The sequence below is a fragment of the Pseudophryne corroboree genome, chromosome 2 (genome assembly GCF_028390025.1).
Source record: "Pseudophryne corroboree isolate aPseCor3 chromosome 2, aPseCor3.hap2, whole genome shotgun sequence".
Classification (NCBI taxonomy): Eukaryota; Metazoa; Chordata; class Amphibia; order Anura; family Myobatrachidae; genus Pseudophryne; species Pseudophryne corroboree.
Window position 1 is genome coordinate 860092853 of NC_086445.1, and position 18349 is coordinate 860111201.

General features: G+C 44.5%; 1 protein-coding gene across 14 annotated transcripts in view; it reads left to right on the top strand.

Moving 5' to 3' along the window:
* The window catches only part of NCOR1 (nuclear receptor corepressor 1), a 426430-nt gene that overhangs the window by 81732 nt on the left and 326349 nt on the right, over positions 1-18349 (top strand). For all 14 annotated transcript variants that reach the window (XM_063955846.1, XM_063955845.1, XM_063955858.1 and 11 more), the window contains one exon: positions 9878-10055. In XM_063955846.1, coding sequence (XP_063811916.1) covers positions 9948-10055 — 108 coding nt within the window. In that variant the 5' untranslated portion in view covers positions 9878-9947. The remainder of the gene's footprint in view (positions 1-9877; positions 10056-18349) is intronic.

Consider the following 18349-nt stretch of genomic DNA (forward strand, 5'->3'; position numbering starts at 1 on the left):
AAGATATTGAAAAAGTTTTATTTGATAAACTGGATTTTGAAACGTTACCGGCTGAATCATCAGCAGACATATTCTATAGGATATTGAGATTAAAACGGCGGGAGGTGGACCTATTGTTACATGGACAGTTTTTGTCTGAATACCACAGACGTAAATTATTACCACGTGGTTTTAGGGTTAATAATGTACCCACCATCGGTAGGAATAACCCAGTATTTTGCAGCAGGTGGTGTTCTATCCTAAATAAATGTTCACTTGATCTTTTAATACTAGTGATAGAAGAGGTGGGAACCGAACTTAAAAAGGTTAAAATAGAGATTGAGCAATTTGAGACTCTCTCCCTATCCACATTACGTGAAGATAAGACCAATAATTGGGTAGACAGACTGCAGACACAAGTCGATACCTATAAGAAGGAACTCACCTCTTTCAAAAGAAAAAAATTAGCCACAGTTACAGCTGACTATCAAAATCATATGGTATATAGATGGTTGTTAGGAAACAGTAATACACAACAGGGTGATCGATCAGGGCGTTTTTTTAGGAAACGCCGGCAAGCCCCATTCTCTCGTGATATTGTTTCCTCCATATCAACCTCAGACACCGATTTGTCTGATGTACAACGGGGTAACACCTCTAATTTTTTAGACAAAAATACCGGACCCAAAGGCCTCCCACCAGCCCAAGGGAACTCACGAAACACAGATCAGTCACACGGAGAGGCGGTTGTAAAAAGAAGAGGCCGCAGGAAACAAACTTAGATCTGGTATTCAACTTATCCCATAGAGGCCTCAATCAGTCTGAGGTCAGTCTTCTTGCTAGAGGATTGTCGTTTGTTCCCACTTTTCCACATCAAGTATTCCAAGGAACCATTGACCAATATAAGTTTGGGAGAAATCTTAGACTGAAGGAACACTTCTCTGGTCAACCTAAAGTGGCTGACAGAAAGATTTTTAAAAAAAGTTCTAAATTTGATCCTATATCCCACAATCCTAGCATAAAGACTTTTCTCAGACTGGTTGAAAATGATGTGCAACATTTTAAGCCAACACGTCTCTATGACAATCTGACCCCTGGTGAGAGAACAGCACTTAAAAACCTGAGAGATGATACCTCAATTGTAATAAGACCAGCGGATAAGGGAGGAGCCGTGGTGGTCCAGGACTGGGTAGAGTATGACCTAGAGATATGTCGCCAGCTGGCAGACACCAATGTGTACAATAGGGTCAATAAGAATCCTATCCCCATGATTAAAAAGACCATTGACTTGAGCTTAAAGAGAGGCATCGAGAGTAATTTGATTGATCAGGATCTTTTTGAATTTTTAAGTGTAGATGAACCTAAATGCCCAATCATCTATACTACTCCAAAAATCCATAAAACAATGACCAAACCACCTGGGCGACCTATAATAGCGGCTGAGGGTTCATTGTTACAGCCCATTGCCAAGTGGGTTGACTATATACTTCAGCCATTTGTATGTGAATGCCGTAGTTATATACGGGATACGAGTGATTTCCTTATCCAACTTGGATTACATGGTGCTCCCAGAGACAAGTGCCTTCTGGCCACCATGGATGTACAGTCACTGTACACTATCATACCACATAATGATGGATTAGAAGCTATTAGAGAGACGCTCAGAGGAAAACGAGAAGGAGAGGTACCAACTGAATATGTATTGGAACTCACCAATCTTGTATTGAGTCAGAACCATTTCAGGTATAAGGATTCATACTACCTCCAGGTATCAGGTACGGCCATGGGCTCCAACCTGGCGCCTGCATATGCAAATTTATATATGGCTAAATTTGAGGAGACATACATCTTACCGGTATATGGATCTAAAATATCCTTTTACAAAAGATTCATTGATGATGTCTTCCTTATATGGAAGGATACACAGGAATCGTTTGTTGAGATGGTGAACGACATCAATTTACTTCAGAGCCCTGTAAAATTCACTCATGAAAGTTCCTATGATTCAATACATTTCCTTGATGTACAGGTATCCATTGTGGATCAAGCCTTTGTAACATCAGTCTATAGGAAACCTACTGATAGGAACACTACGTTGTTGACCAGCAGTTTTCATCCCCCATCGTTAAAATCCAATTTGCCTATTTCGCAGTTCTTACGAGTGATGCGCATTAACAATGAGGCAAATATAAGGGAGGAGCAACTGGTAGAGATGAAACAGCGATTCAGCCAGAGAGGGTATTCACCTAAAATGATCAGCAACAGTCTTCGAAAAGCCAGAAAAATATACAGTAGGACTGAGCCTAAGGCAGCCAGCAATGAGAATAGAATGGTTTTTACCACCAAGTTTGATAACTACGCACATTTTACGCGTAAGACATTGCGCAAACACTGGCCAGTATTAAAAACTGACCAAAAGTTACCCTTTACATACATGGATCCCCCTATGATGGCCTACAAAAGAGGACCCAACCTCAAACAAATGCTTATGAGGCCCACAATGGAGCCTGAAACCAAACAAAATTTCCTGCAGATTATGAGCAGTAAACCTGGTTGCTTCTCTTGTGGGAAGTGCACTACCTGTAGATCTTTATTGACCGGCTCTACCTTTCCCCATCCACATTCAGGGAAGAAGATTAAGATAAAGTACCATTTACATTGTAGACTAGACTTTGTGGTATATACACTTACATGCCCCTGTGGACTATGCTATGTAGGGCTTACAACCCGATGTTTTCGGGATAGGATGGCAAACCATCGGCTGTCTATCAGAACAGCAATACAAACAGGTACCACAGACAAGCCGGTAGCCAGACATTACCTACAAAGAGGACACCAGGTAGCCAATCTAAAATGCAGATTAATTGATTGGGTTCCGCCCTTACCCAATGGGGGTGATCGTGCTTTAGTCCTACGTAAAAGAGAAAGTTTTTGGATTTCACATCTAAATACTGTCTCACCTAAAGGCCTTAATGAGCACTCTGCGATGAATGTCTTTTTATGAATTTTCAGTTAAAGGCCATCTATCCAATAATTTCCATTAATAGGTAGAATACAGTGCCCTGTGATTTAGCAGATAGGATGTACCACTAATGAGGCCATTGGCGACACAATATGGATTTACCTAAGCCGACATAAATAATTGTAGAATACATCAGATACCCTGATAGGGTTCATTTAGTTATCCTAGTGTAGCTTGAGTCCAATATTTTAAGAAGTTTCCTCTATTGTGATATGAAACTTGGGTATTTCGTCTTGTGTCGCTATGACCTTTGTCAATACATGTATTTTCTATGTTTCTATATACTAATGTATATTTTTTAATAAATGTTTAGTTTAACTAAGTCTGTTTAATTATGACTGCCACACTCCATTAAAAGTACCGGGCCATATGGATATCGAGATATTATTTGGCCAAGAGAGATAGCACCAGTATAGACTGACCAGTAGACTGATATTTGTAAACATACTTGCCCCAACCCCAATATTGCATGAGTGTGCAAGATTAGAGTGTACATAGTCAATAAGAAGTGTTAAAGAAATCCTTCTATTAGATGCTCCATGGACACTGAATTGTCCTCCCATCATTGAGCTCAACAAGGTGAGCCAGAAGAATGAATTAGCTTATACGTTCCCTGGGTAACATAAGCCTCATGTTTATAGAGCCTGTAGAAGGAAAACGAGTTTTCAGCTTGGCCCATTGCGGCCACCGTTAAGAGTTATTTGCATGAACTAGGCACTTCCGGAAATCGAGCTGTGGAACGCATATGCGTTCCACCAGCGGCGCTGTAAAAGTAATTAATCACACTGAGCCGAACTCAGCGGCGCGGATGGCCTTGACTGCTAACCTATTAGTTTATCTATCCACACGGCAATAAGCATGTAGGGGGTGAAAGTATATAGGTAAGAAAATCGAGGAGGGGGACGCATTTGAGGCCGTCCCTGCACTTCCGGGGTAAGGGGTATAAAAGTCCTGTCAGTTTGCTAGTTACAGTTGTGGCTGTAGAAGGTGTCAGCATCTCCTGTAGAGTGGGTGAGTACTGTTATTACATCAGCATGAGCAGTTGGTAGATCTATATTATTTTGACTATTGGAGGATGAACTATGTGAACTATCCTTACAGTGATCTCCTATGTTGTCAGAGTTGCTCGGAGGTTGTGTGGCTAAGTAAGCACACCAGTAAGTATTGCAATTTAAGTTGTCACACTGGTGGTACTGGAATGAGGGGATTTATTGAAGTTTATTGAATAAGTGACCATACACATGCTGTTGTGTATATATGTGAGTGCACATATGCATCCATATATGTATGCATGTCTATATGTAAATATCTATTTACTCCTACAGAAACCTGTTAGTACTAAGTCTGACCCATCCATACAGCACGTTCATTGTCTGAACAAGAGACATTGATTCCCTGAGTAAGTGGATGTTGTTCTGTTACCACAGCCATTATACGTATAAGAGAAATGTCCTAGTTCACATTGGTGTTTTATTTTTCTGGACGTGGGACTGGTGAGCACGTTTGGCCAATATAGACATAGGTGCGAGATTACATTCGAATCACGATGGGTGTCTGAGAGACCCTTATAATCAAATACTGTTGGAGTGTGGCAGTCTATATATATATATATGTTTTGTGTTTGTTCCTTTAAGAGAATTACTCTATCTATTGTCTTTTGTCTTTTGTAGTAATCAATGTATGATGCTTTCAAAAACTGTATAAAAATCGAAGCTTGTCTTGAGAAAGATCCACGAATTAGGATCGAAACGTCGACTAATTGAGCCGAATATACACTGCAATAAAGCTGTTATGAACAAACCAGAACCGTTGACTGTTTGAACCTGATGAGTGCACCTCCATATTGTTGGACTTTGGGTTATATATATATATATATATATATATATATATATATATATATATATATATATATATATATATATATATATATATATATATATATATATATATATATATAGAGAGAGAGAGATAAATATATATAAAATATATATATATATATATATAGATAGTCTATCTATCTATCTATCTATCTATCTATCTATCTATCTTAATCCAGACTGCTTAGTCCTACATGAACACCCTCCACTTCTTTGGGCGGCAGCTCAGTTCTTCAAAGTGCCACCAGGTATAGGTAGCAAAAAGAGGCTCTGTGAAGTAGAAAAGATGAACAAGCACCTATGTGTAGTATGTCTTACAAAGGGTGTGCTCTACACACGCAGATATCGAAGTTACGTTCCAGATAGTGGCTTCTATTAGCGCTTATCAGTCCTCTTATTAAATGGGTCAAGTCAGATCTCACTGCCTGCAAATCAGGAACACAGAGACAATCGCCATATAGTGTAATAGTATGGTCTGTCAAGTTAGGGCCACTCGCACCTATATGGTATGCGTACCAGATCTATGGTAATAATGTGCACATCAATTAGGTCTTTTATCCATGCATTCAAGAAGAAGCTGTGGTAGTAGATAGCTCAATCAATATATCCACTATTCTTCACAGAAAAAAATAATACATTTATTAATGAAAAAAAGCTTAGCTTAATGATAACCGGTATCAAGGCTGGTCACATAGGTCAGTCTCAACGTGTTTCACCCTGTGCGGGCTTCCTAAGGGGTGTGTGTGTGTATGTATGTAAGTATGTATGTGTATATGTTAGTGTGTGTGTGTGTGTGTGTGTGTGGTGTGTATATATATATATATATATATATATATATATATATATATATATATATATATATATATATATATAAAACATTGTGGAAGAGATAAATCACTGCACCAATATAGATTTTAAAAACAATAGTCCCTGCAAATGAAAGCAAAAAGTTGATAGTTTCAAATAGCCAAAAGGGTAAATGCGTCACAAAGTTGTTCATTTGTCTCAAAAATCCAGCAGGTTGATATACCAGCTGTTCAAGCGAGTGGACAGTATATTGCGAGCCCGTCGGCGGGTGTGTAAAACGTCGATCATAGACCTATTGCGTCAGCTGTGCAGCACAGCCGATGGGTGATCTATCTTCAGATATGTAAGTGTATCTGGCTGTGTGTACAGGCGGTCCGCCAACCGCATGTACACTTGTGGCAGGGGACTGACATCACAGTTGGGCAGGCAACTTGTGAAATGGCCACCCAGCTGGGTTGTCCTTACCAACACATTGGGCGGTATTCAATTCTTTAAGTCCCCTTCCACACCTGTTCTGACAGGTGTGGTTTCATCATTTCAGCTCGCTACCCTTGGGTCATGAGGCGTCCAACCCTTTACACAGCTATACCTGATTACTATGGGCGTGATATGCGCGACAACAGGAATCACTTTAGAAAGGAAATTTGGCGTGATATATCATTTTAATACCGCCCATTGATTGGCTGATCGGGAGGTGTGTGTACTTACCTGGATCATCTGTTTGGTCGGAAGCGTCAGTGGGTATGCCGACATGTCGGTCAAGTGTGTAGCCAGCTTAATCCAAGCAATAGAAGTCAGCAATGGTGTTAGTAAGCGCTCCCTTTCACTCCACATAAATTATTCTGGTTACCAAATTCTGTGCTATAAAATAATTGCAACTTTGGATAAGGTGGTCACCCCCATTTGGGAGTATGCGCAATCCCTGTCCTTCTTTCCACCATACTTTTTATGAAAATGACCAATATTAGACTAAGGGTGTGTACACACGGTGAGATAAATCTGTAAGATTTTGACTATATAGTCAAAATCTTATGAAAAGTTAGTGCATATCTCATGGTGCTAGGCAGCTTGCGATACAGATTCGATCCCGATGCACGCTCCCGTGTGGTCGGTATCGTAAGGCTGGATAGACTGTGCAGGCAAGTCAATCTTCACTATCTAGTGTACTATCTAGTACAAAGTATAGTCAAAATTGGCACTTGGTCAAAATCGTACATAGACAAAATCTCAAGCACAGATAGTCAAAATCTGTCCTATCTGTGCTATCTGGGCTCTGGGGGAGTTCAAGGGAAATCGCATAGTCAAAATCGAACATAGCAGGGATCTCGGTTTCTTGTCAGGCTTACTAATACTGTAAATGCCTGTGTTCTGTTAGTATATAATGCAGGCACAAGGAACAAGGATATGCCATTTAAATGTATCTAATGAAGAGAAGTGCTGTGCGGAGAGTGAACCTTAACCACTCCATCTCTTTTGCAGAAACCAAACAATTTGGTTTAAAACAGACGCATATGCTTTTTAAACGTTTATGTTGTAGCTTATGTACATAGTTTGCACATAACAGGATGGTTGCCTTGCAGACAAATGTTGCAGATAGCATGTATAAAAGACCAACTCCACATTATGTTTTCGGACTGTTACGGTTCAGTAGATCTACAGTAAAAAGGTATGCAATCATTAAGTTGATACTAAATGTTCGACAGTGAAAAGGTCGACATGGTCGTTAGGTCGACCTATGAGATGTCGACAGGTACAAAAGGTTGGCATGGAAAATGGTCGACACAGAAAAAGGTTACCACAACATTTTTGCAATTTTTTGGTGTCCGTCTCAGCACATGGACCCCCAATAAGTGCACTGCGGCCCCTTGCTTGGCTAGTTTCACTCTGTTACTATTCCCAACCGTAGTCCACGTAGATGCAAAAGTATGAAAAAGGTAAAAAAAAATATTCATTTAAAAACTCAGGTGGTCTATTTGAACATGTGACCTTTTTACCTGTCGACCATAAAGACTGTCGGCCTTTTATAGGTCGACCTAATGACCATGTCAACCTTTTGACCATGTTGACTGTTTGGTGTTGACCTACTGATTAACTAGACACTGTAGATCTATAGACCGCATACCTGTCTAAAGTGCATCTGTTACTAATGCAATCCATTTTTACACACATTACATGCGTTGTCTGCACTGTTAGCATATGCAAGTGCACTGAAGGGCAATTAGTATGTGAGTGAGCCAATGGCTAGTGGTCTGTAAAGAGAAAGACAAGATGCTTTTAGGTTAGTTTGTCTGCATAATGTAAGTAAATGGTCATATTAATATTATTATTATTATTATTATTATTATTATCATCAGTTAAATATATGTAGCGCACACATATTCTGCAGCTCTTTACAGAGAGAGTATTTGGCCATTTACATCAGTCCCTGCCCTAGTGGAGCTTTACAGTCTTTTTCCCTCACACATGTACACGCACACACATTGACTCTAGGGTTAATTTTGTTGGGATCCAATTAACCTACCAGTATATCTTTGGATTGTGGGAGGAAACCGGAGTACCCGGAGGAAACCCACGCAAGTACTGGGAGAATATACAAACTACGCACAGTTAGAGCCATGGTAGGAATGGGACCCATGACCTCAGTGCTGTGAGGCAGAAATGCTAACCATTACACCATCCGTACTGCCCAGTTTATGATTATGTATAATGCATGGTCCAGAGTAGTGAAAATAAAGGAGGCTTGTGATTGATGTAATTGGATAAGGCCATGGAAGTTTAAGTGTATTTGGTTTGAAACATTTGTTCGAAACATACTAGTATCAGCTTTTACATGGATTCTCCAGTGCTGTATTATTAATCAGTAGGTGTTTGTCCAGTCACAAGGATATGCAGATGTAGAAGAGAAAATCCCTGCCATCAATGACTTTGTTGAGAAGACATAAGTGAGTTACATTATTGTCACACAGGCATTGCATGATACAGCTGTTTTGTTTTTTTGCCCTCCAGTTTGCCCTTTACTCCCTCAGTGACTAAACTACGTTATGAAGAAACTAATGATGACCACCTGTTTCAATTTTTTCCTTTAGTCAACGCGGACATCGCACCATATTTAAAGCCTAATTTTATGTAAATATACTTTTTGATATTGACTGCAAGTGAGCTATGCAGTTTATTTACAGCTACCCCCCCCCCCCCCCCCCCTCCCCTCCACTTTCCCATGCTGCTTTCTTTGTACAGGCACCACAATTTTGTTTCTCTTCTGGTCCAGTCTTGTAATGTCAACAAGGCAGAGCGGAAAACTCCAATTCTCTTCTCTCTGTTGGTTTATGCGATTGGCAGCAGCTGATTGGACAGAAGCTCTAGTAAACAATGCCTGACACTATTCTAGCTGTTTGAATAGCTAGGACAGGTCTGTCCACGTCAACATCTGTTGTCTGTAATCACAGTCAAATAATTGCGCAGGTCCTGTACCGGACAACCCATATTAGGCAGAATTGTTAAATAATTAGAACTTGTATTCATGGATTTGTTGAGACTTTGCACCGTTGGCAAATGTTTTTGCTGACCCAGGTTAGTCTATTGAGGATTTATTTTCTCTGTACCCAGTATTCCTCTACATAAAATAGCATTAGAAATATTTTTCATAGATCAGTGGTTCCCAAACGCAGTCCTCAAGGTACCCAGAATGTCCATGTTTTAAGGCTATCCATGCTTAGGTGAGTTACTTAGTACGTCAGTCAGTTTGATTATTCCATCTGTGCGCAAGCAGGGATATCCTTAAAACTCGGTCTGTTGGGTTGGCTTGAGCACCACAGTTTGAAGCCACTGTTCTAGATGATGAACAGGGTTATATGGGCGTGCAGTCTGATTGCAGTTACGGCTTTTTCCCTTTGGACATTATCTGGTTTAGAAATAACACTGTTACAGAAACTCACTGATCTCACATTTGAAGTTACTGATATATCAGGATCATGCACTATTAAGATCTGTTGTACAAGCAACATTAACTTCTTACTCCATAAACGTAAATCTTTGCATGACTTACAGTAGTACATGTTTTGTGTATATATTAATAAGAATTCATACAAGTGAACCTGGTTATTGTGTTTTGCTTAATATTAACTTTTCATTACAATGTCCTGCCGGCTGGTTAATCGCTGCTTCACTGATTGTTGCACATTCTTGTCCACAGGTGGTTTCTTGACAACATGACTGTACTTTGGCTTTGACCTTGCTCTTCAGTGAGGACCTTGATTCCAATTATGTCAAGTTCAGGGTATCCTCAGAACCAAGGAGCGTTCAGCAGTGAGCAGAGCCGCTACTCCTCCCACCCAGTACAATATACCTTTTCTAGCGGTCGGCACCAGCAGGTGAGTGTGTATAATCATATGTCAAAATGCGTTACTGATCCTTTGTTACAAGCAGGATTTATTTTTTCTTAAAAGAAAACATATGAAACTATGAACTTAAATATATGTCTTTATTTTTGTTTTATGCAAGTATTCATGGATGACTGTTTGGTAATAAATTGATATATTCAGTAGCTAAGTTGAGTAATTGGGTACATATTAAGCACCAACCACCTAGTAGCATACATTGGGTCAATCCAATTAGGTGCCATGGGTCCTGCGAGCCATTCTCATGACGAACTCGCACAATTTGCGATCCAGTTTCAATTTGGTATTATCTTGTTGGAATTTTTTTTTTCCCCCGCACCCCCTGAACTGGAGAAAAGGTAGTGAAAATATTTATTATAAGGTGAAAATGTCAGTATACAGTGTAGAACTTCTGGTATACCCCTCTGACAAATCATTTTGAAAGCATCATTTGTCCAATAGATGTCCATTTTCAGGTGAATTTCTCTAAAGAGCTCCGTAATGGGTTAAATGACGTGGGACAGGTATGTGGAAGACTGGTTTTTGAACTTGCGGATGAGAGGTAAAAACACTGAAAAACTACTATACAGATATTTTTTTTTTGCTTGCTTTCATCTTTTAACCATCAATGAAAAGTGCAAAAATCATCCAATTGACACTTTTAAAAACCTTCAGCACTTTCCTTATGGCCACTAATGCCTTCTATATGTTACTGCTATTTCTCTAACGTCCTAGAGGATGCTGGGGACTCCGTAAGGACCATGGGGATAGACGGGCTCCGCAGGAGACATGGGCACTTTAAGAAATAATTTAGTTCCTAGTGTACACTGGCTCCTCCCTCTATGCCCCTCCTCCAGACCTCAGTTTGATACTGTGTCCAGAGGAGCTGGGTGCTTTTCAGTGAGCTCTCCTGAGTTTACTGATAGAAAGTATTTTGTTAGGTTTTTTATCTTCAGGGAGCTCTGCTGGCAACAGACTCCCTGCATCGAGGGACTGAGGGGAGAGAAGCAGCCCTATTCTCTGAAGCTAGGTCCTGCTTCTTAGGCTACTGGACACCATTAGCTCCAGAGGGATTGGTACGCAGGATTTCACCCTCGCCGTCCGTCCCAGAGCCGCGCCGCCGTCCGTCCCAGAGCCGCGCCGCCGTCCGTCCCAGAGCCGCGCCGCCGTCCGTCCCAGAGCCGCGCCGCCGTCCGTCCCAGAGCCGCGCCGCCGTCCGTCCCAGAGCCGCGCCGCCGTCCGTCCCAGAGCCGCGCCGCCGTCCGTCCCAGAGCCGCGCCGCCGTCCGTCCCAGAGCCGCGCCGCCGTCCGTCCCAGAGCCGCGCCGCCGTCCGTCCCAGAGCCGCGCCGCCGTCCGTCCCAGAGCCGCGCCGCCGTCCCCCTCGCAGAGCCGGAAGATAGAAGCCGGGTGAGTATGAGAAGAAAAGAAGACTTCACAGGCGGCTGAAGACTTCATGATCTTCACTAGAGGTAATGCACAGCACTGCAGCTGTGCGCCATTGCTCCACACACCTCACATATTCCGGTCACTGTAAGGGTGCAGGGCGCAGGAAGGGGCGCCCTGGGCAGCATTTGGGACCTCATGTTGGCAAAAGTACACATATATACAGCTGGGCACTGTATATATGTATGAGCCCCCGCCAAAATTACTGTATAAGCGGGACAGAAGCCCGCCGTCGAGGGGGCGGGGCTTCTCCCTCAGCATTCACCAGCGCCATTTTTTCTCCACAGCACCGCTGAGAGGAAGCTCCCCGGACTCTCCCCTGCTGATACACGGTAGAAGAGGGTTGAAAAGAGAGGGGGGGTCACATAATTAGGCGCAAAAACTATACATACAGCAGCTACTGGGTTAACATTAAGTTACTGTGTTATTAATGGGATATTATAGCGCTGGGGTGTGTGCTGGCATACTCTCTCTCTGTCTCTCCAAAGGGCCTTGTGGGGGAACTGTCTTCAGAAAGGACATTCCCTGTGTGTGTGTGGTGTGTTGGTACGCTTATGTCGACATGTCTGATGAGGAAGGCTATGTGGGAGAGGAGCGGGAGCAAATGAATGTGGTGTCTCCGCCGACGGCGCCGACACCTGATTGGAGGGCTATGTGGAAGGTTTTAAATGATAATGTTAATTCCTTGCATAAAAGATTTGACAAGGCTGATGCATTGGGACAGTCAGGGTCTTAACCCATGCCTGACCCTATGTCGCAGGGACCGTCAGGGTCTCATAAGCGCTCACTATCCCAAATTGTTGACACAGATACCGACATGGATTCTGACTCCAGTGTCGATTACGATGATGAAAAGGTACAGCCACAATTGGCTAAATCCCTTCGATATATGATTATAGCAATAAAGGATGTTTTGCACATCACAGAGGAAACCCCTGTCCCTGACACGAGGGTGTATATGTATAAGGGAAAGAAGCCTGAGGTAACTTTTCCCCCCCTCACACGAACTGAATGAGTTATGTGAAAAAGCTTGGGAATCTCCAGATAAGAAAATGCAGATTTCCAAACGGATTCTTATGGCGTATCCTTTCCCGCCAACGGATAGGCTACGATGGGAATCATCCCCTAGGGTGGACAAAGCTTTAACACGCTTATCCAAAAAGGTAGCCCTGCCGTCCCAGGATACGACTACCCTCAAAGATTCTGCTGACCGCAAACAGGAGGTTACCCTGAAGTCCATTTATACACATTCAGGTACCTTACTAAGACCGGCAATTGCGTCGGCCTGGGTGTGTAGTGCTGTAGCGGCATGGACGGATTCCTTATATGAGGAATTGGATACCCTAGATAAGGATACTGTATTATTGACCCTGGGGCATAAAAAAGACACTGTCCTATATATGAGAGATGCTCAAAGAGACATTAGTCTACTGGGTTCTAGAATAAACGCTGTGTCGATTTCTGCCAGAAGGGTCCTGTGGACTCTGCAATGGACAGGTGATGCCGACTCAAAAAGGCATATGGAGGTTTTTTCCTTACAGGGGTGAGGAATTGTTCGGGGAAGGTCTCTCGGACCTGGTCTCGACAGCTACAGCTGGAAAGTCAAATTTTTTGCCTTATGTTCCCTCACAGCCTAAGAGAGCACCGCATTATCAAATGCAGTCCTTTCGTTCACGAAGAAACAAGAAAGTCCGAGGTGCGTCCTTTCTTGCCAGAGGTAGGGGCAGAGGAAAGAAGCTGCACAACACAGCTAGTTCCCAGGAACAGTCCTCACCGGCCTCTGCAAAATCCACCGCATGACGCTGGGGCTCCACTGGCGGAGTCGGGCCCGGTGGGGGCACGTATTCGGAATTTCAGCCACATGTGGGTTCACTTCCTGTTGGATCCTTGGGCAATAGAAATTGTGTCTCAGGGTTACAAGCTGGAATTCGAAGAGGTGCCTCCTCGCCGGTATTTCAAATCGGCCCTACCATCTTCCCCCCAAGAGAGGGAAATAGTGTTAAACGCAATACAAAAATTGTATCTTCAACAGGTGGTGGTCAAGGTTCCCCTCCTTCAACAGGGAAGGGGTTATTATTCGACCATGTTTGTAGTCCCGAAACCGGACGGTTCGGTCAGACCCATATTGATTTTAAAATCTCTGAACCTATACTTGAAAAGGTTCAAGTTCAAGATGGAATCGCTAAGAGCGGTCATCGCAAGCCTGGAAGGGGGGGATTTTATGGTGTCACTGGACATAAAGGATGCGTACCTTCATGTCCCCATTTATCCACCTCATCAGGCGTACCTAAGATTTGCGGTACAGGATTGTCATTACCAATTTCAGACGTTGCCGTTTGGTCTCTCCACGGCACCGAGGATTTTCACCAAGGTAATGGCGGAAATGATGGTGCTCCTGCGGAAGCAAGGGGTCACAATTATCCCGTACTTGGACGTTCTCATAAAAGCGAGATCAAGAGAGCAGTTGCTGAACAGCGTATCTCTTTCACTAAAAGTGTTACAGCAATACGGCTGGATTCTCAATATTCCAAAGTCGCAGTTGGTTCCTACGACTCGCTACCCTTCTTGGGCATGATTCTGGACACGGACCAGAAGAGGGTTTATCTCCCGATCGAGAAGGCCCAGGAACTCATGACTCTGGTCAAGAACCTATTGAAACCAAAACAGGTGTCAGTGCATCATTGCACTCGAGTCCTGGGAAAGATGGTGGCGTCATACGAGGCCATTCCCTTCGGCAGGTTCCAGGCGAGGACTTTCCAATGGGACCTACTGGACAAGTGGTCCGGGTCACATCTTCAGATGCATCGGTTGATCACCCTGTCCCCCAGGGCCAGGGTGTCACTACTGTGGTGGCTGCAGAGTGCTCACCTTCTCGAGGGCCGCAGATTCGGCATTCGGGACTGGATCCTGGTGACCACGGACGCAAGCCTCCGAGGTTGTGGAGCCGTCACACAGGGAAGAAATTTCCAGGGTCTTTGGTCAAGTCACATCAACATCCTGGAGCTAAGGGCCATATACAACGCCCTACGTCAAGCGGAGACCTTACTTCGCGACCGACCAGTTCTGATCCAGTCAGACAACATCACCGCAGTGGCTCATGTAAACCGCCAAGGCGGCACAAGGAGCAAAGTGGCAATGGCGGAAGCCACCAGAATTCTTCGCTGGGCGGAGAATCATGTAAGCACACCAGGGACGTGCAGTCAGGGGAGGCAGTGCCTCCCCTGTCATTAATGATTAAGATTATACAAAGAAGATGCATATGACACCTATTCTATGTCATATGTATCTTCTTAATATTATTCTTTGCATTGCTCCCCTCTGTATGTGTTTGGGAGGCACCGATCGTGGTGCCTCCCGTTGTCTCTGGGGAAAGGTATGGGAGCGGGGGGCGGGGACAAGCCATGGGCAGTAAATGCCCATTGAAAATATATGGGAAAGCGGCACCATTAGAGGTGCCGCTTTCATACAGGGACGTGCTTTCAACCTATGAAAGCACATCCCTGTCAGTGAGGCCACAGTGATTGGCCAGCGGATCCGTCACTGGATCCGCTGTCAATCACTGTGTGTGCGACGCTGGCGGAGGAGGTGCAGGCGGCTGGATGTGGCGATGTTGCAGGTGGCGGTGGTGGTGCGGGCGGCGGAAATTTTACCTTTATCTTGCAAAGTTTGGCAGCGGAGCGGTACCAGTTTCAAAAATGGCGCCTCAGCGTCATTTTTGAAATTCAAGATGGCCGCCGCGAGCCAATCACGGCTCGCCGCGTCATCGCCCCGCCCCCTCCGGCTGACTTATATAAGTCAGCGCGAGGCAGAGGAGCGTCAGTCCGACGGCGGAGGAGGAGCTGTGAAGAGCTCCTGAAGAAAGAAGACGCCGGAAGTCCTGGCTGGGTGGCGGCTATGCAAAAGAGCTTAGCAGCCGCCGCCCATCAGGTGAAGACGCAGGAAGCCCTGGGGAGGTGGCAACCCCCCCCCCCCCAGGTGAAGACACCGGAAGCCCTGAAAAGGCGGCGGCCACGCAAAAGAGCTTAAAGGCCGCCGCCCCCAGGTGAAGATCCAGTTTAATAAAGCTTCTTTTTAAGACGTGTGATGTTTTATTTTAATATTTTCTTTACAGGTGGACTACAGGTGCCAGTGGGCCCTTTATGTCCGGGCATGCTGGCACTTGTGGTTCTCCAAGTGCCAGCATACTGGGGCAGGCTTGTTGGGACCTGTAGGCCACCTGTAAAGAACAATATTAACACACAATGAACCCCGCACCCACCGCCACCAGGGGTGCGGGGCATAGCACTGGGCTTATCAGCCCAGTGCTGGTTATTGCTCGGGAGGGGGGACCCCATTTCTATTTTTTGGGGTTCCCACTTTCCGAGGAATTCCAACCCTGGGCTGACTGGCTGGGGGGGATGATTAATGTTATGGCAGGGGGACCCCACACTGAGTGTCTCCCCTGCTATGGCATTACTCCTCCTGGCTGGTTCTGCCTAGTGCTGGTTTTACTGATGTGTCGGGGGACAACATTTTTTTTTTTTTTCGGGGGGGGGGAGCTTGTTATCAGCCAGTGCCTCCCGAACCAGTGACCTCACCGCACGTCACTGAAGCACACTGTCAGCAGTGTTCATTGCGGGAGTGGACAACTGGGAAGCAGACTTCCTCAGCAGACACGACCTACACCCGGGAGAGTGGGGACTTCATCCAGAAGTCTTCGCACAGATTGTGAGTCGGTGGGAACTTCCACAGATAGACATGATGGCGTCCCGCCTCAACAAAAAGCTACAGAGGTATTGCGCCAGGTCAAGAGACCCTCAGGCAGTAGCGGTAGACGCCCTAGTGACACCGTGGGTGTTCCTGTCAGTCTATGTATTTCCTTCTCTTCCTCATACCAAAGGTGTTGAGTATAATGAGAAGAAAAGGAGTGAGAACAATCCTCATTGTTCCAGATTGGCCAAGACGGACCTGGTATCCAGATCTGCAGGAACTGCTCACAGAAGATCCATGGCCTCTTCCTCTAAGACAGGACCTTTTGCAACAGGGACCCTGTCTGTTCCAAGACTTACCGCGGCTGCGTTTGACGGCATGGCTGTTGAACGCCGGATCCTAGCAGAAAAAGGCATTCCGGTTGATGTTATCCCTACGCTGATAAAGGCTAGGAAGGAAGTAACAGCAAAACATTATCACCGTATATGGCGAAAATATGTTTGAGACCAAGAATGCTCCTACGGAAGAATTCCATCTGGGCCGTTTCCTTCACTTCCTACAAACTGGAGTGAATTTGGGCCTTAAATTAGGTTCCATTAAGGTCCAGATTTCGGCTCTATCCATTTTCTTTCAAAAAGAATTAGCTTCTCTCCCAGAAGTTCAGACTTTTGTAAAGGGAGTGCTGCATATTCAGCCTCCTTTTGTGCCTCCGGTGGCACCTTGGGATCTTAACGTGGTGTTAAGTTTCCTAAAGTCACACTGGTTTGAACCACTTAAAACGGTGGAGTTGAAATATCTCACGTGGAAGGTGGTCATGTTATTAGCCTTGGCTTCGGCTAGGCGAGTGTCTGAATTAGCGGCTTTGTCACATAAAAGCCCCTATTTGGTTTTCCATTTGGATAGAGCAGAATTGCGGACCCGTTCGCAATTTCTGCCGAAAGTGGTTTCATCTTTTCATTTGAACCAACCTATTGTGGTGCCTGTGGCTACACGTGTCTTGGAGGATTCCGAGTTAATTGATGTGGTTAGGGCTTTGAAAATTTACGTAGCCAGAACGGCTAGAGTCAGAAAAACTGAAGCGCTGTTTGTCCTGTATGCATCCAACAAGATTGGTGCCCCTGCTTCAAAGCAAACTATTGCTCGCTGGATTTGTAACACGATTCAGCAAGCGCATTCTATGACTGGTTTGCCTTTACCAAAATCGGTCAAGGCCCATTCCACTAGGAAGGTGGGCTCTTCTTGGGTGGCTGCCCGGGGTGTCTCTGCACTACAGCTGTGTCGAGCTGCTACTTGGTCGGGTTCAAACACTTTTGCAAAATTCTACAAGTTTGATACCCTGGCTGAGGAGGACCTCATGTTTGCTCAATCGGTGCTGCAGAGTCATCCGCACTCTCCCGCCCGTTTGGGAGCTTTGGTATAATCCCCATGGTCCTTACGGAGTCCCCAGCATCCTCTAGGACGTTAGAGAAAATAAGATTTTACTTACCGGTAAATCTATTTCTCGCAGTCCGTAGAGGATGCTGGGCGCCCGTCCCAAGTGCGGACTTCTTCTGCAATACTTGTATATAGTTATTGCTTCAATAAGGGTTATGTTATAGTTGCATCGGTCTTGAACTGATATGTTGTTTTCATACTGTTAACTGGGTAGTTATCACAAGTTATACGGTGTGGCTGGTATGAATCTTGCCCTTGGATTAACAAAATCCTTTCTTCATACTGTCCATCTCCTCTGGGCACAGTTTCTCTAACTGAGGTCTGGAGGAGGGGCATAGAGGGAGGAGCCAGTGCACACCAGGAACTAAATTCTTTCTTAAAGTGCCCATGTCTCCTGCGGAGCCCGTCTATCCCCATGGTCCTTACGGAGTCCCCAGCTTCCTCTACGGACTACGAGAAATAGTTTTACCGGTAAGTAAAATCTTATTTTCGTTGTCGCTTTTATGGGGGTCAAGGATGGTTTCTCCCCTTATTGATGTATTTCTCCCAGGTCACGTTCTGTAAAAATGTTGTGCGACCTTACAGCGACTATTTTTCTGATTGGATCTCGCATTTTTCCCTGCGTGCGAGTTTCATGCAACTAACTCGCACCTATTTAGATTGATCCCATTGTTTTTTTGCTGATATGGCTAAGCTCAGTGTCCACAGTATGAAAGGAAAC